The sequence below is a fragment of the Geotrypetes seraphini genome, chromosome 1 (assembly GCF_902459505.1).
Source record: "Geotrypetes seraphini chromosome 1, aGeoSer1.1, whole genome shotgun sequence".
Lineage (NCBI taxonomy): Eukaryota > Metazoa > Chordata > Amphibia > Gymnophiona > Dermophiidae > Geotrypetes > Geotrypetes seraphini.
In genome coordinates this window covers 381910844-381938572 of record NC_047084.1, presented here as the reverse complement: position 1 = coordinate 381938572, position 27729 = coordinate 381910844, and the positions used below count along the sequence as shown (strand labels likewise).

General features: G+C 40.8%; 1 protein-coding gene across 1 annotated transcript in view; it reads left to right on the top strand.

The window, feature by feature from the left end:
* Positions 1-27729, top strand: part of TNKS (tankyrase) — a 498734-nt gene that overhangs the window by 305040 nt on the left and 165965 nt on the right. The window contains exon 14 of the mRNA XM_033915990.1: positions 15717-15862. Within this exon, the coding sequence (XP_033771881.1) occupies positions 15717-15862 (146 nt within the window). The remainder of the gene's footprint in view (positions 1-15716; positions 15863-27729) is intronic.

Genomic DNA, 27729 nt, shown 5'->3' with positions numbered 1-27729 from the left:
AAGACCATGAGAGCTTGTCTTTCTTCACAAGTAATATTAAATGGCTTCCAGGGAAGGGATTCTTCCAATTTCTCAATATCTTGCATTACTAACATTTTAAATGTCAATAAAACCAGGTCAAGAACCCAAGGTGGGGGGACCAACTATGATGGCTCTCTCACAACTGACCGATCTTCCTTTTCATATCCATTAATAGTAAAGTGTAATTTTAATTCAAGTTTCTGTAGAAATAATTCAAAATCTGTCCTAAATTGAAACGAATCATGAGGATAGGAGGGGATAAATGAAAGACCTTTCTCCAACACTTGTTCTTCTATCCTAGTCAATTGTCATGCGGATAAATTCACCATGACTGATTGTGACATTGTTGCAACCAAGTGTTGGGTCTTGGCGGGGGTTCCCTGTTGCCTCTGTTCTGAAAACACCTTGGATTTTCTTGTGACCTTGATCCCCATCTGTTGAATCCTAATGTTCCCCTCTCTAATTTCCTCCCTGCTACTAGAACTTGATGATGTAAAAGGAAATTTTACAATCTTTATACTCTCTTGCCCTTCAATTTCTTTTTTTATCCAGAAGTAAACATACCCCTCTTTGTAATATCATTTGTCTTGATGAAATTTCTTGATCATCTGTGTTTTGTCATTCCTGAATTTTTTCAATTCTCCTTTTAAGATCTTGAAATCGCTCTTCATAGTTTATCTCTTCTTTCCATTCTGTAAATAACACCTCACATTGCTTTTTGTCTGTCAATGTCCTTTTGTAATCTCTTAATAATAACATTATTGCTTCACAAATTCTACATCATCTCTAAATATTGTTGGTGCTGTAATATTCATCTAGCGCTGAACTCTGAGCATGGGTATTGGACGCCAGCGCACTCATAGAGCTGCAGATGCCAATTAAGCTGCTAGCTTCCACTCAAGGTGTGAAAAATAACAAAAATATGGAAAATGAACGCATAACGCATGGTTACCAAAGTATTTTAATTGCTTTTATTTTTCCATCATGAAACTCAAAAGACTAGGTGCGTTAGCGGGAGGTCGTTATAGTTGCCAAAATGCTGGCCTTCTGATAACGAGCTCAACTCGATACTTCGAAGCTCTCCATTATATACCTTATGTCCAGTATGACATCATTGACCGTGTGGGCCAATCAAAACTAACAGAGGTGGCCTTCAAAGTTAGACAAATAAAATTCCTCTACATGTTTAAAAGTTTCAGAAATCATATTTGTTTTGTTTACATTCATTTCTAAATATACATTAACATTTTATTACATATCCAATATTCTTTTTTTGTCCTTTCCAAAAAGGTATATTAAGAGAATCTGCATTTGTTAAAAAGGTGATGAAATATTCTCAGCCTTAGAGAAAAAAGGAGAAGGAGGGGCTGTTTCCCCCTCTCCCTGAAAACTAACAGCTTCATGTTACACCCTTCCTATGCTTGAGACTGGAACAGTTTCTGACTCTAATTATTTCCAGATGTTGTGCTCAGGCTTCCTTAGTGTTCTTTTTATAAACCATTTCATTTTAAATACAAATTCTTTTATCCATCCATTCAGCACTTGCTTGGGGCCCCACATCCATTCAGACCATGTATTTTCATTCATTCTTAATGCATGTTATATCTCAGTTTAGAATATGAAATCTAATATGCTCTTCCTAACCAGCCTAAGGCACATCTGGTATCAATTAGAACCACGATGCTAGAAGCGGGAAACCTGAGCAAAGGCTGAACACAAAATGGAGTAAAACCAAGCAAAAGAAACAGAAAGACAGAGAACAAAATGGAGTCCATATATATCCTGATTTCCTTTATGATCTAGCTTAATAGCAAAGTACATAAAAAGAATATTATTATGCTTTTCCTTACTATTAATCTGTAGTGTGTTTTTCTGGCCCTGGCTACATCCATATTCAGATTTTTATTCACCAATTTTTCATACGCTTCTATTGGGTGTGGCCTTAACTAACACATATGCTTGTATCTAACTAGAGTTACCCAGAATCATACAAAAAACAGGCTCTTTTTTGTAGAAAAATTCCACAAAATACTGCACCATCATGTCCTGACGTCCATTCCATTACCGTCCCATAGACATCACCCCCTACTGGCCACGAGCCACTGCTCCTCAGCTCCTGTAACTTTAACTGTACTAATGCTTGATGAGCCTCAAAAATATTTTCAGCCAGGTATCCAGATTAACATCTGATTTCACCTTTTGTCAATAAAGTTGAACATTGTAAAATTTCTTCTCTTTTCGGTATTCAAAGAACCTTAATCAATTTTCCACTCAAAAGTCATATTGAAGCCCTAAATCGCTCTTATCAGAATCAAATATAATTAAGGCCAGGAGTAGTCAAAATATCAAAATAATCATAAATATCTATCCCATTCTGTAAAAGGAGAGAAACAACCATTATAAACAGAATGTGGAGAAAATAGACCTCAGTGAGTAACAGATCATGTTACATTCCAGCAAGTGCTCATTTTATAACACATCAACTTCAATCACGAGTCATAAAATTCCACAATATGGAATCATGTATATTAGTGGTGTCCCATGTTACAGGAAAAAAAATACATTACATATCTCCATCTTGCAATCCATACAGACAATCTCCATCTTGCAAAATTGCAGACCAAACATTACGTAGCTCAAATCTTTCATTCGTCAACCATCAGCCAGCATCATTGCCAAAAGGTCTGCCAAAATAGGCCCAACAGAAGTACCCTGTTTTGCTCAGCGCGTCTTCAGGGGAACTTCATAGGAGAAAACACATTTGCAGTGATGATGTTGATTGATAGTTGAAGAATGAAGCATTTGAGCTAAGTACTGTTTGGTTTGTAAGATGGAGATTGTCTGTATGTGATTGCAATATATATATATTTTTTTCCTGTAACAGGGGGCACCATTTATATATATGATTCTATATCATGGAGTTTTTTATGACCCATGATTGAAGTTGATGTGCTATATAAGTTGGTGTTTGCTGGAATGAAGCATGGTCTTTTACTCACTGAGGTCTTTTTTTTTCTCCACATTCTGTTTATAATGGTTGCTTCTCTCCTTTTACAGAAGAGGGTAGATATTTATGATTGTTTTGGTAAATGAAATCACCCATTATTATACTGTTGTCCAATTTGCCATCTTTCTTAACTTCTGCAACATTTCTTCATCTGTCTGCTCATTCTGTCCCAGGGGACGGTAGTATAACCCTACTTGTATAGTCCTTCCTTTCACACATGGAATTTCTATCCATGTGGATTCCACATTGCTATCTATGTCATGCAGAATGCTTATTTTGTTTGATTCAACTATAGTACAACCCCCTCCCCCCCCCTCCTTCCAATTTGATCTATTCTATCCTTGTGATATAATTTGCACTCAGGTTACACAGTGTTCCACTGATTGTCCTCCTTCCACTAGGTCACTGAGATGCCTATTATATCTACCCTTTCATTCAGTGCTATATAATCTAACTCTCCCATCTTATTTTTATGGGCTTCTAGCATTTGTATACTTACACTTGAAATTATGTTTTTTCATTGCATTTACAAGCTGTTGAGAACTTGACAGGGATAATTTTCATCCTTTACTCTGCCTTCCTCTTAAACACTCCTGGCTTTCTTTCATCATTATTGAAACCTCCCTGTTTGGGATTCCCTAAATATCCTGTTTCAGTAGTATTCTTCAAGGATGCTCCACACCAAACCATCCACTCCTTTAAGTCTGTTCCTATATACCTTATGACGAAGACCACTTTTTAGTAGCCTTCCTCTGGAATGACTCCATCCTGTTTATATCTTTTTGAAGGTGCGGTCTCCAGAAGCCATACTATTAGTCATGAGAGCTGTGTGTCCAAGCAAAGGCATGTGCTAGTCTCTGATAATTGAACTATAGTAGGTTATCATCAGTGTGCTTTGGAGTTTAATGTTTAATTTATGTTGTGCTCATAAATCATCCACACATGAAAGAATGATCTCTTGAGTCTAGTTTGGCCATCACAACAATAAAGAATGTGTCAACAATGTATGTTATATCTGCTTATTGGAAAAGTAGATAGGTTCAAAGGTAACATAGTAAATGACAGCAGATAAAGACCTGAATGGTCCATCCAGTCTGCCCATTAGTTATGCCCATTAAAAATACATGATTAAATTAACTTTAGATATTTCTGGGTCATAGACTGTAAAGTGCACCTGGTATTGTCCTGGGTTCCAAATGCTGAAGCTGCTGTCCAAGCTCACTCCAGCCTATCCAACTATCCTGTTTGCAGGATACCTACAATAAAGTCTGTCCAGTAACATCCTCATGTTTCAAGTTAGTGGAATTCCCATTAATGCCCTCCCTAGCCCATCCTAATCACCACATATGGAACACAGACCGTGCAAGTCTGCCCAGTACCAACCTTAGTTCTTTAATTTACATCCTTCGTTTTCTAATTAGTTAGACCTAGCAGATGCAACAGCCCATATAATTTCATATTGTTAAAACTAGGCACGTTGTTTTTCAGGGGAGAGCAAACTGCAGAGAAAAAAGATCCAGAGTATGAAGCAATTTTCTAAGGGGAATATAATGTGCTTGTATTTCCTTTAATGGTGTAAAGTTCATGGCTTAAAAAACCTACAAACTTCCCACATAGTTTTGAAAATTGTCCCTTATATGCCATAAATAGTACAATTAATAGGTGACGGTATAATGTGGATTTTATTCTCACTGAGTCTTTTAGGTAAATGTTTCTATAAAATATTCATGAAGTGAGACTAAACCTTTTAATAGGCAATTTTAGTGAGTGTGTTTTCAGTAAATTATTTATTAAGCATATGAAGTAATTTATGTTCTGTAGTACAGCTTAGTCACCTTCAAAATTTCTGTAGAGCCTGTGTAATACCCACTGTCACAGAGATTTTGGGTTGGAGGTTTAGAAAGGAGAGTGTTACAGTAATAATGTCTATCGATCATCTACTTTGTACAATATGGAAAATTAGATTGTGCATAGTTCCACATAGGCAACTGATAAACTGAGTACCCTCAGATTGGGCTGTAAAGTGACTGAGTTAAAGACTGGGTTAATGGTATCGGTGGTGTTCCACAGAAATCAATCCTTGGGCCAGCTCTTTTTTAACAACTTTGTGAGTGATATTGTAGAAGGGCTATTTAGTAAAGTTTGCTTCTTTGTAGATGATACCAAATTCTATAATAGGGTAGACGCCCCAGAGGGTGTGGATTACATAAAGAGGATCTAGCCAAGCTTGGTCCAGAAATTGGCAGCTAAAATGCAAGGTCATGCATTTGGACTGTAAAAATCATAGGAGCAGTGTTATTTGTGAAGTAGTGTGGCGTAGTGGTTAGAGCTACAGCTTTAGCACCCTGAGGTTGTGGGTTCAAACCCTACGCTGTTCCCTTCAACTCTGGGCAAGTCATTTAATCCTCCACTGCCCCTGGAATATTAGATAAATTGTGAACCCACTGGGAGACAGAGAGGGAAAATGCTTGAAGTACCTAAGAATTAACTACAAAAAGGTGGTATACAAGTCCCAATCCATTTCTCCTTCCCTATGTACAAAAGAAGAGCAGGACTTGGGTCTGAACATATCTGATGATCTTAAGGTGGACAAACAGGTAGAAAAGATGACCATCAAAGCCAGAAGGATACTCAGGTACAAAGAATGACCAGCAGGAAAAAGAAGATGATGGAGCCTACTATTACTATTATTAATAATTTCTATACCACTATTAGACATATGCAGCAGCACTGTACATATTACTAGGGGGTGCTGAAAAGTTCTCAGCCCAACCAACTTTCTAAATTCTGAGTATTATTTTGCCACTGTAACTGAAAAGAGATTTATTTTATTTTGCAAAGTGCTAATATGCAAAATCTTAATGCTATGTTTTGACATTGTTTCAGATCATTGATTGAACCATGCTAACGAAAAGTGTGGATTTTTCAAGCGTGGAATTCTGAGCCATCATGAAGTTCCTATTCCTGCAGAAGAAAAATCCAAAGGACATACGGGAATATACGATGTAAACGTTGAGTGACAAATGCCTATCATACTCCACAGTGACGAAGTGGTGTGCAAACTTTCAGCATGGAGATTTTGAGACCAAAGATGCAGCAAGGTCTGGGAGGCTTCATGTCAACTCCTGAAATTGTTGACCATGTCTGTGACCTGATTTTGACAGATAGCAAATATCAGCTAAAACAATTGCTGAGGACTACAGATATTCAGGGAACATGGGTATATAATCCATGAGTAGCTAGGTACTCAGAAGCTTTCAGCCAACCGGGTGCCCAAATAAGAACATAAGAATTACCACTGCTGGGTCAGACCAATGGTCCATCGTGCCCAGCAGTCCGCTCCTGCGGTGTCCCCCAGGTCAAAGACCAGTGCCCTGAGACCAGCCCTACCTGCATACGTTTTGGTTCAAAAGGAAACCATCCAACTTTGTCTTAAATTCCTGGAGGGTGTTTTCCCCTATAACAGCCTCCGGAAGAGTGTTCGTTTTCTACCACTCTCTGGGTAAAGAACTTCCTTATGTTTGTATGGAATCTATAACCTTTTAACTTTAGAGAGTGCCCTCTTGTTCTCTCTACCTTGGAGAGGGTGAACAACCTGTCTTTATCTACTAAGTCTACTCCCTTCATTATCTTGAATGTTTTGATCATGTCCCCTCTCAGTCTCCTCTTTTCAAGGGAGAAGAGGACCAGTTTCTCTAATCTCTCACTGTATGGCAGCTCCTCCAGCCCCTTAACCATTTTAGTCTCTCTTCTCTGGACTCTTTCGAGTAGTACTGTGTCCTTCTTCATGTTCAGTGACCAGTGTTGGACGTAGTATTCCAGGTGAGGGTGTACCATGGCCCGGTACAGTGGCATGATAACCTTCTCCGATCTGTTCATGATCCTCTTCTTAATCATTTCCAGTATTCTGTTCGCCCTTTTTGCCGCCGAACCCTATCCTCCATCTTAGACACTCTCAGAACCCTCTCCTCCATCGTAGACACTAGTTCTGTTGCTGGAGGAAGTACTGGGTGCTGTGTTTGTGGTTGAGGATCTTTGCCCTCAAACAAAATTGTCATTGTACCTTTTCCCACAGTCTTGTGCCCAAACTGAAACATCTGCAGCCTCTGAGTGAGTTACACTACGATCATGCTGCTGCACTGGCAGGCAACACTGCGTGGCTAACTGCACAGGAATATCCTCATGAACTAAAGTTTCAGAAGCATTTAGAATGCCTGTACCCAATGCAAGACCTTCTTTGCCTATATTCTCACTCGTGCTGGTAATGGTTTCTACAGTGTCTTTCATTTGTTCCTTTTCTACAGGGATAGACACACACTTAGAAGCTGTGTCATTTATACCCTGAATTTCACAAATTCCCACATTTTTCTGATCTCCAGTAGGAGGCGCTCTATCTCTAAAACTGATTCTGGTCCCTGTATCAATCAAAGCTAATTTATCCTGACCCTCTATGGTAGTATTAACATTGGGGCAGCCGCAAGTGTCCAATATCAAAGGTGCCACATACCTCAAGCTGAATTCTGAGTCTGACTTCTTTTCCTTATCCTGCATCTCCAGAAGTGAGTCCACAGGAGTCCAGCATGGCTGTGAAGGTTTGAGTCACCTTGGTATTCGGACACAGAGAGTCAGGACAGCCCTGTACCCTAGTGCTGTTTTTCCTGGCTATCAAATCACTCTTTACTTTGTCCAGTTCTAACTGCATTGTATGTCTATCCTGTTCCCATTTAATTTTCTCTTTTTCTAATCTTTCCTTTTGGTCTCCGAGTTCATGGAAAGGAATGTAAGTGGAGGAATTTCTGTAAGTACCTCTGCCATGCCCTCTATTTCCTGTGCGTGGGGTTTTTTTGTATTGGGGCGATCCTTCAGTACACCACCTCTAGCTTCTGATACTTAAATAATTTGAGCAGGCTGGGTCTTCCACACAGACTTGCAACAAAATGAATCCTCACTCTGTAGGGAAATTCTTTCCAGAGCTGAAACTCTTCTTTATCATAAATCCAGAAATCCAGACAGGACACACAGTGATTCTTAATCTTTATCTTTATTATTCTTAGAAATTGCTTGCCCCAACATTTTGGCCCGACGGGACCCATTTCGCCTCACAAGAGGCTTTCTCAAGGGTTCCAGGGGGAGCACTCCAATAGCATTCTCTCACTCACAGGGCAGGAGCAGCTGACACAGACCCAATTCTGAGCAGTAAAGTGTCAAAAGGGGTAGCTTTAGGGTCCTCTGAAAATAACAGTAATCTCGGGGGATAATAATTCTAATAGAAATTCTTTATGCTCTCTCTAACCATAATCTGCTGCACTGGGCCAGTGTTCATGTTCTTTAAGTAGAGCGTTTATTATCCACACCCTATATGCAAACTGCTCTAGTGTATCACTTGGCAGGGGTGAAAGAGTTCTAAGTACTTGCAAGGAGGTGCAGCAAAATAGTTCGATGCCCATCTTTACAAACTGGCATAGGTGCACGAGAGATCCAAATTTATAATAATGTGGACCCAGGGCGAAGTGCAGAAGCTTATCAAAATCTGCATTGTTCCTTTTGTATTTCACTAGACCCCAGTGAATCAGTATGTCAGTAGCCCATTTGCACCATTCATTAATGTTAAAAGGCATAGGGCCCACTTTCTCCACTATTCTTTCAATGTCATTGTCCTTCATATGTCCCTGCAGCACTACTGTTACTGATGCTGTGTCATTTATAGGGGCATTTATTGGTATTGCTCAGGCATGGTACTGAATTTTCCTCATCTTTGTCGGTTCTTCATCTGCCGCTAATTTACCTTTTCTCTGGCCTGCTACAAAAACTGTGTTCTGTTTCTCTATAAATTGACTAAATGGATTATATGGTGAAGGTGGCACAGGTGCCGAAGGCAAAATCTGTGAGGAGACAGCATTAACCTGTCCCTGTGCGCACATTTTGACTTTAAATACTTTAATTCTGCCTTAGCTTCTTCTAATTGTTCATTTACAGCTAAAAAGGGATTTGTAGCTTGAACAATTTGGGTTCTTAGCATGGATATATTAATTTGTGCCACATCTGTTTCACACAAAGAGTGGTGGGCGCTTGGAATGCTCTCCCGGAGGAGGTGGTGGAAGAAAATACTGTGCTGGGTTTCAAACGCATGTTGGATGCACACCTTCTTGCAGATCATATTGAGGGATACGGGAAAACCGGGTCTCCAAAAAGGAGCACCTAAATGGGCCTCTGAGGGTGCGGATCGCCGGACTAGATGGACCTTGGTCTGATCCGGTGAAGGCGTTTCTTATGTTCTTATCTAAGTCTTTGGACAACTGATGGCACTGAGTGTTCAAGTCAGTATTTTCTTGTCTGATACTAATAATTCCCCTACATAGGCCTTGAATGAAAAGGCACTTTCGCTTATTTGTTTTCTTTCTAAACTCCTGAGAATGAGTAACCATTTGTTTCTGAATATTGTACCATGTGTGTTTTGGAAAATCACCCTCATAAGGGCCGCTCTTCCTGTCAAAATATTTCTGTGAGTTCTTGAAAATCAAAAGCTCCATATTTGAGGCTGCAGAAGTCTGACTTGGTTCGTGGGCCTTGCTCATATATTTATATGATCTTCTAAATGTCCCTGTCTGTGTGTAGCCTTTGAGATTGAAATGCTTCCACTTTTGAAGGAGAGAGACTTTAGTTAATAGGTAGAAAAATGAGGTAAAGCGTGTTAGGCAAGAGTCACTGGCATAAAGAATACACTTATGCCCACACTTTAAATACAAAGGTTACTACCTGAAATTTACAGGCAGAAGTTTAGCAGGAAAAATATAAGAAGTTTGTTAGAAGAGCAGAGATGTCAGCTGCCAGTACCAGTCTAATCTGCACTGGGCCTCTCACCAGGGCAGAGACTGACAAGAAATAGAATTAAAAGCATAAAGGAAAAAAAAGTAAAAGTTATTAGTACAGATGTGGCGTGTCTTAATTGAGTGACTGTTTTCACTTTGAACTCTGCTTTTCTTCAGAGCAGCTCAAATATTCTTACATGCAACACCCTAGCAAGCCTATAATAGTAAAGCATAAAATGCAAACTGGCAGAGGTAAAACTACAAAGACTTTTGATAGTAAAATCTCACCAAATATAAAACCCAAAATATTACTGGAACTTTTCACAACAGTGTCATCCAGTCTAAAACAATTTAAGGGTTCCAGAAGGTCTTTCGATGTCTATCTCACTCTGTCTATAAAACAAAAAAAATACAAAGTCTTAAAATCTCACCAAGTATAAACCCCACAATATTACTGGAACTTTTCACCAGTGTGTCATCCAGTCTAAAGTACAATCTAAGGGTTTCCCAAGGTCTTTCGATTTCTTTCTCACTCTGTCTATACTGCACAAGGCCTTTTGAGTGGAAAATACCATCTCTCACCTTGTCTTATGCAGCCAATAATCCTATTGCACAGTGCATACAAGAAAAAATCCTGCCTATTCCATACAAGAAAAAAAATTGAATTCTACTTACCCAGATGAAATCGTCCGGAAGGACCGAGACAAGCCCCCCAAATGTAAGGATGGACGAGCCCCCAAAATGTAAGGATGGAGGGGTTATGGTAAAGTGCCCTTACAAACGCCAGGTCCTGGGTTCAGTGCCTTCACAGAAGTTTCATTATGAAAAAGAATCAAATGACAAGCACAGCCAGAAGTGATTGCATAAAGAATATAATATAGAAATACAGAAAGGCAATCTTTAAAAAGACGCATAAGCTTTACAAATACAGAGTGAATACAGAGACTGCTTCTGTGCTCCTGTGAATGAGAGAGGACAGACAAAGAAAGAATCCAAGAGAGACAGGAAAGAGAAGCGTGATGATGAGACAGAGAAGTGTGATGTTCCAGGTAGAGCAAGAGAGAGAGAAAGGGGGGGTAATGATCTAAGCTTCGGGTTCCAGAGATAGAGAGCCAGGTGTGTTACAGAGAGGAGGCTTTTATAGCTTGGAATCTTATTCTGAATATAGAAACTATTGTATTTCCCAGTATCTTTCTGTTTATAATTTGTAAACTGTTTGAAACAATGGTTAGTTTAATTGATAAGGAAGGTGTGACACTTGCAGGCATAGTAGATGGGATTAGTGTCTGGCTTCTTTGTCCCATTCAAGTAGCCTATCTTCTTGATAAACAATCCAGTCTGGCTGGATGCTTAATGTATGTGAATTCTGTGCAGGAGCACTTAGGGTATATCTGCATCAACATTCCAGAGTCAGACTGATATAATGTCCCATAGGCCTTTGCTGATGTTGGTTAAGCCAACAAAATGCTGGCTGCTAGCCATGCTAAGCTGACAACTGTGTCCTTAAAAAGGGACCACGCTTGCTCTAGCATTTTTACAATGCTTATCCTTTTCTTAATCTACTTCCCCATCATGACTCTCATCCCTTCGTAATTCCCTATTCGGAAGTTCAGTGCCGTGGCCGTCGTTCTGGATCGATGTTTTGCCCCTGTGTCCAGGTTGAAGCAGATCATGTTGTGATCCCAGCATCCCTTCTACTTCTACACCTTGTGCCAGTCCTCGTTGTCCATTTAGAATTAAGTCCAGAATTGCATTTTCCCGCTGCTGACTTTGGGTGTCTAGCACCATACGCCCAAATTAGACTTAGACATATGTTTTGATTATGCCCCTCCATCTTCCAAGGAGCCAAACAATAAATGCAGAATACTACTTTAAAACTTACTGCGCTGAATAAAGGAGGCATTGAAAGAAAAAAGGAGAGGGAAGCTGCAGAAAGGAGTTCTATTTTTGCAAGACAATGCACCTGCTCACAAGGGTGACAAAACGATATATGTTTTGACGCAGTTGGGGTTTCAGTGTATAGACCATCCATTCTACTCACCAGATCTTGTTCCATCTGACTATTTTCAGTTTCCAAACCTTAAAAGGAGTTTGAAAGTGTGACCATTTTTGAGTGATTCTGAGGTGATTGCAGCAGTGGAGCAGTATTTGGAAGGGTTACAGAAACTTGAGATAATGTGTCAAGTGTGTTGAACTTAGAGGTGAATATGTGGAATAACTTGTAAGTTTCATGGCACCATATCATTCCCTTCTTGATTCGACTGAGAACTTTTCAGCCCCCACTTGTATATACAGGTACTTTTTCTGTTCCTAGTGGACTCGGGGCTGGATGCTCAAAACTTACCATGTCCTTAATGATGGTTGCTAAACCGGTTCCAGCTGGTTTAGTATGCCAGTATTTTAGCGGACGATTATCAAAATGGCTCATCGTGGTCTTTTCTGGGATTCCTAGCAGTCTCTGACTATGCCATGCAAATGTAGAACAATGAGGTCATTAATATTAAGATGGTAGTAAAATGGGCTTATTTATATTTAAAGGAGTACTCTGAGTGATTCTCTATCATTCGCTGGGTGACTCTCTAACCTCATTATGCCACATTTGCGGGCAAAATTTTCTGGCAGGGTCTGAGCTGTTGTAGCTTTACTTTCCATTCAGTGCCTGAGTGCCAATTGGCTCAGGCACAGACAAGAAAGTAAGACTTAACAGCTCAGACCCCCCATCCCCTCAAATTAAAAAAAAAGATCCTTCATTCCTCCCACCAATCCCCCCAGGCCATTCGATTCCCCTAACAATGCCGGCATTACCCACTCCCCCCTGTCTTCTCACCCGCATCTTTAAATTGAATGATGGCAGGAGGGATGCCTAATCCCTCCCACTTATGGGGTTTATCGTCCCCTCCTGACACCCCACGCACCTTTAAATTGAAGGATGGCTGCCCACTCCCTCCCATTGCCAGGGTCCCCTGCTCCCTTCAACACCCTGACCCCCCACACCTTTAAATTGATGGATGGCAGGAGAGATGCCCATGCTCCACCACTGGGATCTCCCGACAACCCCCCCTGCACCTTTAAGATGAAGGTCGGCAAGAAGGATGCCTACTCCCTCTGGCCGCCAGGCCCACCTCTTCAAAATGATGGGTCTTCCCCTTCCCAATGCATCCTGAGATGCATTGGGGAAGGGCGTAAGGCTCCGATTGTCCCGGGCACTTAAGGCCTCTCCAATGGGAGAGGCCTTAGGTGCCTAGGTCAATCAGCGCCATAGGCCCCTCTAGGATGCACCTGGAAGGGGAAGGCCTGCCATTTTTAAGAGGCGGGCCTGCCAGCTGGAGGGAATAGGCACAGGGGCAGGGAGTTGTCAGGAGGGTGGGGGACCTTGTCAGTGGGAGGGAGTGGGCATTGCTCCTGCCATCCTTCAGTTTAAGGTACAGCGGAGGCAGGAGAGACAGAGCACATCCCTCCTGCTGTCCTTCAGTTTTAAGGTACAGGGGGTGAAGGGGGGCAGGGGACCCAGGCAACCCCAGTGGCTTGAGGGAATGGGTATCTCTCCTGCCAATCTTGCATAGGATGTGGGGGGCTGGGCAGTGATAGACGAGGGGGGGTGTTGGTGGAAGAGGAAAACATGCCCCTCTGCTGCTCTCCCTGCTGGTAAATCAGCTGAGCCGCAGGACTCGGGGGAGATCTGTGACTCAGTTGATCGGGGCAAGGAGAACAGCACAGCTTTGACTGATGGGAAGAGCTGTGCTTAGCAATTGAGCTTCTGAGCACGCGCCAGGCACAGCTCCTCCTGCTCTTTACTGCGATTCTCTGCATAAATAGCTTGCTTATAATTTGAATGCTATTATGCTGAGAATCACCTATAAAATAAAAATTGCTCCCACTACAGCTACTACATCAACTCGCTGGATTTTACCAGTGAGTTTGAAAATCCGACCTTCAGTCTAAGTTGGATTTTTGGAGCCTAATCAGAGACTTATACAAAGCACTATTTAAAACTGTGCAATTTTGGAGATAGGACCTTCAATAAAGATATAAACCGGATACAGAATGGTCAGTTGTCTCTGTCATAAAGAGTGTAGGAACAGACTTATAGGCCTCAATATGTATACTCTGTAAGAAATGTGGGAGAGATGAGCTATGGCAAAGACTTTTAAATATCTGTGTGGTATTAATGTACAGGAGGTGAGTCTATGTATTTCTAATGAAGGAAAACAACGGAATGAGTAGATTGTAAGCTGTACTGAGCAGGGACTGTCTCTTGAATATTTAATGTACAGCGCTGCATATGTCTAGTAGTGCTATAAAAATAAGTAGTAGTAGAAATTAAAAAGTTTGTTTGCTCGGGAGTAATTTAAGGAAATGGGGAAGAGTGTGGCACAGTGATTAAAGCTACATCCTCAGCACCCTGAGGTTGTGGGTTCAAACCCACGCTGCTCCTGGGCAAGTCACTTAATCCCTCCATTGTCCCAGGTACATTAGATAGATTGTGAGCCTGCTGGGACAGATAGGGAAAAATGCTCAAGTACCTGAATAGATTCATGTAAAAGCATTCTGAGCTCCCTGGGAGAGCAGTATAGAAAATTAAATAAATAAATACTTTTTCAGAAAAAGGGTTACAGATTAGTGAACAGCCTTCTGGTGAAGGTAGTGGAGGTGCAGGCTGTGTCTGAATTCAAGAAAGCATGGGACAAACTTTACATTACATTATCTTTTAGGGAGAGGACAAGATAGATGAGCTATTTTACATTGATCAGCTGACGTGTTTGTTTCTATCCGCTTTCCTGTTGGATGATATTTACGAGTAATATAGTGAACTGGATAAGAATTGGAAAATAGGAATAAGAATCATTGGCAGCTACAAAATATAGTGGATGGAATGGAATTCCGTGGCACTGTCCAAATTTGTGGAGACATCCTATGAAAATGAGGTGCTGGAATACTCCACCATGTCTTTTTCTCTAACCTTTGTGACCATATTTTTCCATTGTATGACAGATTTAACTGAAAATAAGATGTCTGAAATAAAATAACTTTTCATTAAGAAAAACGGGTGGATATTTAAAGATTTGGAAGTTAGCAGGAAAGATTGAACAGGTTACAAATTTCCTCCTCTGCTTACCAGCTAAATTTGGCCACATTAAACCTCACTAATTTAGCTGGGTAGAAAAGAGAAGCTTAGAGTTGTTCCCAATGCAATTTGTTTTAAACTTTATTTTCATCAACATTTTAACAGATTATAATTCAAAGTGACTCAAAACCTTACAATAAATGGATGTCACCATCACTGTTTCTGAGAGCAACAAAAAGAAATCCAACCAAATCTGCAGCGAAAACCACCAAAACAGGAAAACCAAACAAAAACTGCAGACAATGTACAAGATGCAGGCAAAATTTATTGTACCAAAGTTGGTTGGTAAAAAGGTTTTATATCACTGCACCATCACTGTTTCTGCAATTACTAATATCAGAAGCTGTATCTAGTTGAGTATCTGCAAATTGCTCCCACCTAGCTATTTTCTCCTTTTAGTGCTTTTCTCTCTCAAGTCCAGTGCCCGTTCTCCAAATAGTCCTCCACAGGCTTCTACATTTCAATTATCCAACATGTATTTTTAGTCACCATATAAATTAACTTGCACAATCCAGTTACACAAGTAACAGACCTAAATGTACATAGATTAATTTTGTCTGGCTAAATTTTGGAGATTTTCAGTCACATATCTAGTGAGTTTGGCTGAAAATCCTTCTAAATATAGGGAAGCAAAATTACACAGTTCTTTCCTGTTCAGAGTCTTTTGAAAATTGATCCAAAAATTCCTAAATCCTAGCAGAAAACTGACTGTCACAGTGAGAAACAATAATCTCTTACTTTTTCCATTCAACAGCAACTTTGCAGCTCTCAGAATGTGAATTGCAGAGATTTGGAAGGACGGCATTCAACTCCCCTGCATTTTGCAGCAGGTTATAATCGTGTATCTGTAGTAGAGTATTTGCTGCACCATGGGGCAGATGTGCATGCTAAAGACAAAGGGTAATTATTCATTTTATTTCATTATTATTTTGGGTGAGTGTACTTTATTATCTTTATTTCTATTCTAGGGAATGGAACAAAAGCTTCTCTGAGGGAATTTGTTGAATGGGTGAAACCCTTGGAACCTGACCTCCATTTCACAGTGACTTGTAACTAGTTTGAAATTGGTTTCTTAGATATTCACATTTGTAAATCTGCTAGATGATCCCACACCACTTTTTTTAAAAGAAAGACACAGACCAAAAAAGCCTACCTGATGTTTCATAGTTTTCACCCTTAGAGGTTAAGAGCAAGTTTGTCTGTAAGTAGGGTTACCAGATTTTACATATGTAAAATCTGGACCACCCCCCCTAGATCTGCCCCCAGACCCATACCATGCCCCTAGCCATGCCCCCCTCAGCCTGCTCAGCTTGGTCGGAAGTGCATCCGCACATGCGCAGATGCCCCTCCCGATGTGATTTGTTTTTCAAAATCCAGACAAAGTGCCGGGTTTTGAAAAGCTGTCTGGACATTCCCTCTAAAAAGAGGAGATGTCTGGGTAAATCCGGACATCTGATAACCATACCTGTAAGTCAAATTTTGTGCTTCAAATGCTTTGTTCTGCTACAACATGGACAGAATTTGAAGTGCAAGCTTGTCATCTTACATTTTTACCAGCATGGCTATCCAATACTGGTGGTTAAGCAAGCCTTGCTAAGAGTAGGCTCATAGGGAAGTCCATGAGTTGGATAAGCTGGAAAAATATTCCAGCACTGAAGATATGACGGACAATAAAGCATCTTGATGATGAATACCATACTACGCTGAAAGCCATATTTGTTGAAAACACTGCAATGAAGAAAGGATTCCTGGAGACATCCAAAAGATTGTGAAAAGAGCAGATCAGCGTCGGATGAGGTCATCCCAAATAAAAGTGTCAGATGAGAAAACTGTAGAATGGGATGTAAAAGAAATCTTGACTCTGCATGAGAAGAGAGGGTAAGATCTAGAATGATATTGAATCCTTAACATAGTGTCTGAAATAGGATAGGACTATGTGAGGAGTCTCAGAAAGAGAGAAAATGTGATGCAAAACCAAGGAGGTAAGCATCCACTCGTGTTGCCGAAGAAATTAGCTGAGATCGGCAAGAGTATTTGTTGCTTGTTGAACATAGACAAGGTTTAGAAATATGTTTCAAGCAATTCAGTAGTTCCAAATCCTCTTGGCCTTCTGACAGAAAAATAAAAAAACTAATTCTGTCATGCTTGATTATACAGTAGAACGCAAGTTGATTGCTCATGCATAGTAAGAGGAGTTGAATAAATATGCTATGATGAAAAGACTTAAGAGTATTCCAACTTGCTTAAGTCTCAACACATATATATATAAATGTCTGCCCTTGGCAGAACAGGCTCCTGTGTTAATATTGTCCAGGTGAGGTTCACAAGAATACTCAGAGGAGTATGTGGTCATAATTGGCTGATCTAGAGGCATCTGAAGCAGCAGCCATTTGGAAAAATTGGGCGAAATCAGCCCCCACTGAAGAGAGCAACACAGTGATGAAAGCGGCTGTGAAAAAGGATCGAAAACTGGAGACCATGTAGACACCAGAGACTACTGAGCAGTTCAAAAATGAAGTCTCGTAAAGAAAGTAATATGGATTGAAGCCATGTGATCCAAGAGTCCCCCTCAGTTGTCTAGCTGAAATAGACAGAAGATGAAAAATTTGAGTAGAAAGTTGAAACAGGTGGTCCTGTCATTACTGAAGTAGGAAGGCCCCGAATATAATTATTTTGAACAGGGCTGTTATGAATTACAGTGGCTGAGAGGCTTAAAGATGAGATGTCAAAAAGCTAACTGTAAACTTGAATGCCTGAGAACATCCATGAGGAGAGGCATCCTATAGTAGCCAATTGTCGAGATAGAAAAAAATGACTTGGCACTAAAGTTGCTGCCATCAGAACGCCACTCTGATGAAGCCTCCTGGAGCAGGTCAAGCTGAAGGGCAGAACTACGTATTAAAATTGTTTAACATAGTAGATGATGGCAGATAAAGACCCAAATGGTCCATCCAGTCTGCCCAACCTGATTCAATTTAAATTTTTTCTTCTTAGCTATTTCTGGGCAAGAATCCAAAGCTCTACCTGGTACTGTGCTTGGGTTCCAACTGCCGAAATCTCCGTCAAAACCTACTCCAGCCCATCTACACCCTCTGAGCCATTGAAGCCCTCTCCAGCCCATCCTCCCCCAAACGGCCATATACAGACCGTGCAAGCCTTCCTAGTACTGGCCTTAGTTCAATATTTAATATTATTTTCTGATTCTAGATCCTCTTGTGTTCATCCTACACTTCTTTCAACTCAGTCACCGTTTTCCTCTCCACCACCTCTCTCGTGAGCACATTCCAGGCATCCCCACCCTCTCCGTAAAGTAGAATTTCCTAACATTGCTCTTGAATCTACCACCCCTCAACCTCAAATTATGTCCTCTGGTTTTACCATTTTCCTTTCTCTGGAAAAGATTTTGTTCTACGTTAATACCCTTCAAGTATTTGAACGTCTGAATCATATCTCCCCTGTCCCTCCTTTCCTCTAGGGTATACATATTGTGACAGGGATTTGACTAGCCCTATTAGAAACAAGGAGAAAGTCCCTGTAAGACCCATTAAAAACCCTGTTACCAGGTTTAGGAAACATCCTGATCAGTGTGAAAATCCTGTGTACAACCTTAGGAAGTAGCCTGTCCTTTTAAGAGTGTCCAGAGCTCAGGCTGATATTGAGAAGGCAGGGCCCTTTAAGAGTTTGTCTAACCCTGCTAGGAGGGGGCGTGGCTTGTTGCCGAGGCTTCCATTTACTGAGCTTTCCTCGTCAAACGGAAAGGAGAGACAGCTGGGACAAAGAGCTGAACAGAAGCTGGGAAGGAAGCCAGTCCTTCCAGCTGAACCATGGCCAGCACAAGGAAGTTTCCCTGAGGATTGGGAGATGGAGGAACTGGAAGACAGCCAGTCCAAACCAGTCGCAGAAGCCTAGCTTGAGGACTATGACATGGAGTCCATGAGGACTGTGTTTTGCCTAACTGGGAAGAACATTCAATGGACTGTGAGTAGGCCGTTAAGCCAAGCAGTTTTTCTTTTTCCTTGTGTACTGCTCTGACTTGTGCTTGGGGGTTGAAGAAGGAAGACCTGAGCCTGTCTATTTGGAGGGTGGCAATACCTGTGGTGTACGGGCTCATCTCCTCCCAGCCTGTTGAGGATTCGGCTCTACCCAACAGGGCCAGAGCCAGAGAGAGCGTTTTCAGAGAACAAGTGTTTGGTGCATGTAATGTTTTTTTAGGCCCTGAGTAAGGCCAGAAGGAAAAGTTAGGGACTTTTTTTTTTGATGGATTGGACTGACTCTGAAAGCACGGCTTGTGCTAAAGTGAGACTTATTTGCTTCCTATGAGGAATTAATTGAATTCATGGAAGCCTGTCCTTTCTGCTCGTGCCATTTCTGAAATTGTGTTTGGAGTTTTGTTTTCCATTAAAGTGTTTTGTTTGATTAACCAGGAAATCTTAATGTACCATTCTTGGGAGGTACTGAGGACTGTGTTCCACCACCTTTATTTAAATTTTGGGACTGGGATTCAGCGAAGCAACTTGGCCTAGCCAAGATCCTGTCCCACAATATTCAAGGCTTCCAGTCTCTCTTCAAACGTCTTCTGGCGCTAGCCTCCTGTGATTTTCGTCGCCCTCCTCTGGACCATTTCAAGTTTTCTTATGTCCTTTGCCAGATATGTTCTCCAAAACTGAACACAATACTCCCAAGTGGCCTCACCAATGACCTGTACTGGGGCATCAACACCTTCGTCCTTCTACTGACTACGCCTCTCTTTATACAGCCCAGCATCCTTCTGGCAGCAGCCACCACATTGTCACACTGTTTTTTCTCCTTTAGATCTTCGGACACTATCACCCCAAGGTCCCTCTCCCCGTCCATGTCCATTCTCACCTCCCAGCATATACGGTTCCTTCCGATTAATTCCAAAATGCATTACTCTGCATTTCTTTGCATTGAATTTTAGAAGCCAGGCATTAGACCATTCCTCTAACTTTTGCAGATCCTTTTTCATATTTTTCACTCCCTCTTTGATGTTACAAATCTTGGTATCGTCTGCAAAAAGGCACACTTTTCCTTCTAACCCTTCAGCAATGTCACTCACAAACATATTGAACAGGATTGGCCCCAGCACCAACCCCTGAGGGACTCCACTACTCACCTTTCTTTCCTCCGAGCGTCTTCCATTAACCACCACCCTCTGGTGTCTGTCTGACAACCAGTTTCTAACCCAGTTCACCACTTTGTGTCCTAACTTCAGCCCTTCAAGTTTGTTCAACAGCCTCCTATGAGGAACCGTATCAAAGGCTTTGCTGAAATCTAAGTAAATTACATCTAGCATATGTCCTCGATCCAGCTCTCTAGTCACCCAATCAAAAAATTCAATCAGGTTCTTTTGGCACGATTTACCTTTTGTAAAGCCATATTGCCTCGGATCCTGTAACCCATTAGATTCATCTACCAATGCAGTTGTAGGTCCCAAAGGTCAGGTAAACAAAGACCGAACATCTAGAACCTCTGAAGCTAGGTTGAGGAAGAGGCAGAGAGAAATCTAGTATGCTCATCAGAGGCAAATGAAAAAAGGACTGAGCATATTAGGAGGAGTTGCTATGTGAATTTTCTGAGGCTGCTTCTAGATTTTCTGGTTTGCAGAAAGAGCCCAGTCTTGCCTGTGACTCAAATAGAAAGGGCAATTAGACATCTCGGAACTCACAACATAGCAGATACTATAGATAAGCAGCAGAGTTTGACCTTAATATGCAAATTCCAGTCTATGAATTTGACACTATAGAAAGTTGCTCTGGAGAAATATACTGGTTAGAGACAGATAATTTCCTTATGAGTTGCTATTGGGAAAGAAAATAAAATCCTGTTCGCCAGGAAAAAGTTTTTGATAATAGCGATGAAGTTGTTAAAGTATTAAGGGTTGTGTAGATTTGAACCCATGACCTTTGGAAGAGAGAAGCAGTACCTTTAACCACTGAGCAAGAATGATTTGGTTGGTTTTTTTTTTGTTGTTGTTGTTGTTTTTTTGTAAGCCTGGTATGAAAACCAGTGGGTTGGGGTTTTGTTTTTTTTTTTTGCAGGAATATATTATTATTATTATTATTATAAGAAATGAAGCACTGTTCCAAACATGTAGGAACTCGGCAAGTGAGTCAGTAAGAGCTTTAAAACTAAAAGCAGAACTCATCATATATCCAGGAAAGAAAAGATCTACTAAAGAAGACCTGGTCCTGGGAAGCAATTCCTTGTAAAAACAGTTCTAAAGGAATGCTGGAAAAGTCAGGCAAAGGTAAAGCCAAGCAAAGCCTGAATGAAAGTTAAAAAGTCCAGTCTTTGAGTAAAAATAGGATGATCTTGGTATCAATCCCATGAAGTTGATGGCGACGATCGATGAGTACCTCTTATTCACTTAACCACCTGAGAAACGATGCAATAGAGAAGTGTTGATGAGAAGAACCAGAAGGTCAAGATAAGATCAATATCTGGTCGAAGGGAATTGCTCAGAAATTCCATGCATAGTAAGAAACTCTGATGGATAGCTAATGCCGGTACTTGGAGGCCTTGTAGCAGCAGGCCAATACCAAGGGAATATATACTAGCTCAGCATGGTGTGCCAAACTTCCTTTTGTAGGACTCATGTAGGTTTGTCCTGAAACATGTACCGGTATCAGTAAGCGAATATTCAATATTATTGGTGCAGAAAGTTGTTTCGATACACATAGAAAACTGAAAAAACAGTGGTGTTGATGAGTGGTCTGCATCAAATAACTGGATGCTGCTGAGACCTATGGCACTTTGAAGTATGCACCGGTACTAATGGCTGAACAGTGGTACCCCCGGAGCAGCAGGTTGACTCGGAGTTGATAACTTCAATAAGAATACATACCGAAGAGAAAAGTCAACCTGTGAAGCTGGAACGTAATGGTATCAATATATGCTCTGCATGAAGATTTGATGCTGGTAAGACCTTCGACATCTTCGACACCAGTACTAAAGGCTCCACAGGCGGTATCATCGGTGCAGCAGGTTGTTCTGGAATGGTTGACCTCGATGCATACCATGAAGGAGAGAGAAACTGTGAAGCTAGGGAGCGGTGGTGTCGTCATTTGGTCTGCATCGAGTGACTCGATGCTGTAGAGACCTGTGACGCTTGATGGCAAGTGGATGGCCTCTTAACTGGCTTCCCCAATGCCTGTATGACCTGCGATGCCGATGTTGATGTCAGTGCTTTCAATGTCAAAGGCTGAAAAGACCTGGCACTGTCCATTTTCACAAAGAAAAACTGTTCTTGACAGAAAAAAAGGACACGGAAGAAAGAAATTATTTTAAAGAAGTAATTTAAAGAGCTAAAAGAAGAAAGCTGCCAACCTTTGAAAAAGGTCAGCAACAAAAAAATGTAATTACCGCTGCACATTCCATCGCCACGGATGGAAGAGGTCTGTGATGGAAAAGTTTTCATACCTTTTTTTTTTTTTTTTTTAGAAAACCCGTCAAAAATAAAACCGAATTACTAAACTTGAAAAAACATAGAATAGAAAATAAGACGCAAAGTAGGAAGGCAAAAAAAAAAAAACTGAACAGAGTTCCATGGAAAACAAAGAGATCTCATGCTGGCTTCGGGCGGGAAGGCACTCGCAAACTTTTTCAACTTAGTGACAGTTCACTTGTCAAACTGTACCAGATTTCGTGGATGATGTCACCATATGTGAGAATATGCTGCCTGCATTTTATATCACTCAGGATTTTGTAGACTTCAATCATATCTCCCCTCAGCTGTTTCTTTTCCAAGCTGAAGAACCCTAACCTTTTTAGTCTTTCCTTATACAAGAGGAGTTTCATTCCCTTTATCATCTTGGTCGCTCTTCTTTGAACCTTTTCTAGTTCCGCTATATGTTTCTTGAGATAAGGTGACCAGAATTGAACACAATACGCCAGGTGAGGTTTCATCATGGAGCGATACAGAGGCATTATAACATTCTTAGTCTTGCTAACCATTCCCTTTTTTTAATAATTCCTAGTATCTTATTTGTTTTTGCTTTTTTAGCCACCGCCTATCATTGGGCAGAAGGTTTCATATTGTCTGCAGTGACACCCACGTTATGATCACTGTTTCCCAGCAGACCCAACACAGTTAACTATCTGAAATAAAAAGCATCTGCTTATATCCATGAAGGCGCACTCCACTAGATGTGGAATCTTCGTCGGAAAACATTTGCAGAGAGGCTACTTGGTTCTCTCTCCATGTGCTCATGAAGTTTTACAGGCTAGATGTGGCAGCCAAACAGGACTCCGCATTCAGATAATCCATTCTGTTAGCAGGCTCATTTGGCCCACCCTAAACTCAAGGGACTGGTTTGATATGTCCCACGGGTTCAGTAATAGAGTGTCTGTCACACTAGAAGGAAAGATTAGGTTCTTACCTTGATGATCTTTTTTTCTAGTGGACAGATGCACTATTCCTGAAGCCTGTCCTGTCAGATGTCAATTTGTCTTCTTCTTGCCTCCAAATGTACTGGGGTATATGGACATTTTGTTTGTTTCCTTATTCAGTTTTAACAAGGATAGAGGACATGACTGACACATTGATGAATCTAGGAGGTATCTGTAGAATCTCCCACCCTCTTAGTGCAGGTTGCGCTTAAGTTGGTGACTTGTTTGTTTGTACCTTATGTTTGCAAATGTTTAAATTTTGTTTTATCTCTCATACAGTATGTTACTGATATGAGCAGAACTGACATGTTTCTTAGGGAGAGTCCCTGTACCCCTACCTATTTTGTTTCCTCTCCAGGGCTGAACATTTGCTTTGGTACGAAATGAAGAACTGGAGGACAGCCCAGAGGGGTGGGAGGCGGCACAAAAGAATATTTTGGCTCTCTACAAGATTTTCCGTGAGAAGAGATTGACTACACCACAAGTTCAGGAATAGAGTGTCTGTCTACTAGAAAGAAGATTATCAAGGTAATAACCTAATCTTTCCACCAATTTCCTATTTTTTCCTTATGAGACTTGTTAAACGTAAACTGTTTAATAAAAATAATAATTAAAAACCCACAAATGCAAGGTTTCCAGGGCTCATCTCTGTCCCCAATTTTATTCAGTATAATTTTATTTTAGTTTGATGCTGATTGCATATGTTTGTCTTCTTTTGTAATTCATAATGCATAAGATATTTTTTAGTGATTACATTTGAAGGTATACTGCAGAGCACTTATGTTCTACTAGAAAATCATTTACAGTGAGTCACTTCTTTGATGACTGTTCAGTGTTTAAAACTAGATGTTGAGAAAAAGAACAGCAAATGTATTATGGATTGGTAATACTCTTAATATGCTCCCACAGAAAAATTCAATTCTTGCTGGAAATATAATTCCCCTGCTCAAAACTTTGAACGTGTTAAGGGTCATGTTAGACTTACCCTTAGCAATAAATGCCCAACTGAGCAATGTGGTGTGGTCACGAGTTGCATTACCAAAAGAGACTTGTGCATCAGGCCAAGAGGCAATGGGGCAAAGATAAATCTGTCTCAAATAGAAGTGCCAAATGCCAAGCCTGTCAACATATTTACACATCAGTGATTCAGAGTGAAGAGGAGGATATATTATGCAGTGCTACTCAGGTTGTGGGAATCCAATGCACATACTTTCCTGGTTAGTTTCAAGGATGGCCTTACTATCTCCAGCTAAGACTAATTATGGGACCTGCTTTTCTAAGATTGTTTAAAATTATGTTTTAAGAAAGATTCATGACTTCAGAGCAGCCTTTGGTATAAGATAAATTGGATATAACACGCAGTCCAGTGCAGTATGTTGTTATTTTTATTCAAACAAGCCTGACACAGCCACATTTCGGCTTGTGCCTGCATCAGGGATATTAACAATGATCCTATAGCCTTATTCAGTCTTCAAGTAGTAAAATTATATCTGAGAAAAAGACAATGAAACTCCTTGTCACTGAAGCCTAAAATGATTTGTTAGCCATCACCGACAAGGGTGTCATTATCCTGTGGCTTGAGACCAGTCTTCATAAGTGGATTATTATTGGTACATCTGAAGATTGATTAAGGCTACAAGATCATTGTTAACACCTGTGATTTAGGCACAAGCCGAAATGTGACACTGTCAGGTTCGTTTGAATAAAAATAACTTTTAGCATACTGCATTGGACTGTGTTTTATCTAACTCTTTATATACCTCTGTGTGTGATTTTGTTGGATTGTGCCTCTGTTTTTATTTGTTGCCAAGAGCAGACTTTTCCTTGCTATTTTCACCAACCATAACTGATGCCTTTGAAGGTCCCTCTAAAACTGGGACGAGTTTGACCAGCTTTTTTTGTTTCTCTCCTCTTTTCCTAAGACCTGAGTTTGCTCTTAAGAAGATTTTAGCCTCTCTGAAAAATTCATTTTCTGCTATGGATATCCTTTCTTCAAATTTGATTCAGCACTCCTCCCTGACATTGTTACCTTATATTTTGGAAATAGTAAACTCTAGTTTATCTGAAAGAGAGGTGCCTTGAGTGAAAAAGGGCTATATGTATGCCTTTTGCTGTACAGTACAGATCCTTGCGGCACTCCACTGTTTACTCTCCTCCATTGAGAAAAATAACCATTTAAACCTACCCTCTGTTTTCTATCCGATAATCAATTCCTAATCCACAACTAAACTTTGCCACCTATCCCATGACTCTTTAATTTTCTCAAGAGCCTCTCAAAAGCTTTCTGAAAATCTAGATACACTACATCAACCGGCTCACCTTTATCGACATGTTTAGTCACACCTTCAAAGAAGTCAAGCAAATTGGTGAGGCAAGATCTCCCTCGGCTGAAACCATGCTAACTCTTGTCTCATTAAATCATGTTTTTCTACGTGTTCCACAATTTTATTTCTTATAATTGTTCCACCATTTTGCCTGGCACTGAAGTCAGGCTTACCGGTCTGTAATTTCTCGGATATCCCCTGGAACCCTTTTTAAAAATCAGTGTAACATTGGCCACCCTCTAATCTTCAGGTACTACACACAATTTTAATGACAGGTTACAGATTACTAACAGTAAGTCAGCAATTTCATGTTTGAGTTATTTTAGTACCCTGGGATATATGCCATCCGGTCCAGACGATTTATCACTTTTTACCTTGTCAATTTGGCTTAGTACATCTTCTAGATTCACTGAGATTTCTTTCAGTTCCTTCGCATCATCACTCTTTTAAACCATTTCCAGTTCAGGTAGATCTCTTACATCTTAGAAACATAGAAACATGACGGCAGATAAAGGCCAAACGGCCATCCAGTCTGCACATCTGCAGTAACCATTATCTCTTTCTCTCTCTGAAAGATCCCACGTGCCTATCCCAGGCCCTTTTGAATTCAGACACAGTCTCTGTTTCCACCACCTCTTCTGGGAGACTGTTCCATGCATCTACCATCCTTTCAGTAAAAAAGTATTTCTTAACTTCACCCTATGCCCTCTCATTGCAGAGTTTCCTTTCAAATGAAAAAGACTTGACTCATGCGCATTTACATTATGTAGGTATTTAAACGTCTCTATTATATCTCCCCTCTCCCGCCTTTCCTCCAAAGTACAGAGATTGAGATCTTTAAGTCTGTCCCCATATGCCTTATGATGAAGACCACATATTTTAGTAGCATTCCTCTGGACCGACTCCATCCTTTTTATATCTTTTTGAAGGTGCAGCCTCCAGAATTATACACAATATTCTAAATGAGGTCTCACCAAAGTCTTATACAAGGTCATCAATACCTCCTTTTTCTACTGGCCATGTCTCTCCCTATGCAACCTAGCATCCTTCTAGCTTTTGCCATCAACTTTTCAACCTGTTTGGCCACCTTAAGATCATCACATACAATCACACCCAAGTCCCGCTCTTCTGTTGTACACATAAGTTCTTCACCCCCTAAACCAGGGGTGCAACACTTTTTTGGCTTGCGAGCTACTTTTAAAATGACCAAAATGATTTACCAATAATAAAATTTTAAAAAACACAAAGCACACTGTATGCAAAGAAAATGTTAATTATAATTTATATTCACGGTTTTTTCAAAGAGGTCAAGGCAGATGACTTTAAAATATGCAATGTCACCTCAGTAACAACTATACAAAAATAGACAAATATACCCCCTCCCCTTTTACTAAGCCATGATAGCAGTTTTTAGCGCTGAATGCTCCACACTGCTCCTGACGCTCATAGGATCCCTTTGCTAAAAACAGCTATTGCAGTTTAGTAAAAGGGGGCAATAGTGCAAAATATAGACAGCAGAAATTCTCAAAATGGACACATTTTGATCACTAAATTGAAAATAAAATCATTTTTCCTACCTTTGTTGTCTGGTGATTTCATGAGTGTCTGGTTGCACTTCCTTCTGACTGTGGATCCAATATCCTTCCTTCCTTCCTTCCCCCCCCCCCCTTCCTTCCTTCCCCCTCTTTCTCTCTCCCCGTCTTTTTCCCTTCTCCAGAGAGGGCACTGTTAGTTGGTCATTGGAGGAACATCAGCCTGTTCCAGGAAGCATGAAGCTCTGTGTCTTCCTTTATCCCAGGACAAGCAGGCATGATATTCTCACATGTGGGTGACGTCATCTACGGAGCCCCGATGCGGAAGCATTTTCAAGCAAACTTGATTGAAGATTTAAGTTTGCTCTGCTGCTCCACGCATGCGTGCCTTCCTGCTCCACTAGGGGGTGCATCCCCTCGTGGTCTCCAGTTCAAAATTTTCCGCGAGCCTAGAAGACGTGTTTTTCAGGCTCTGCCCCAACTGCCTTCTAGCACCGCGATT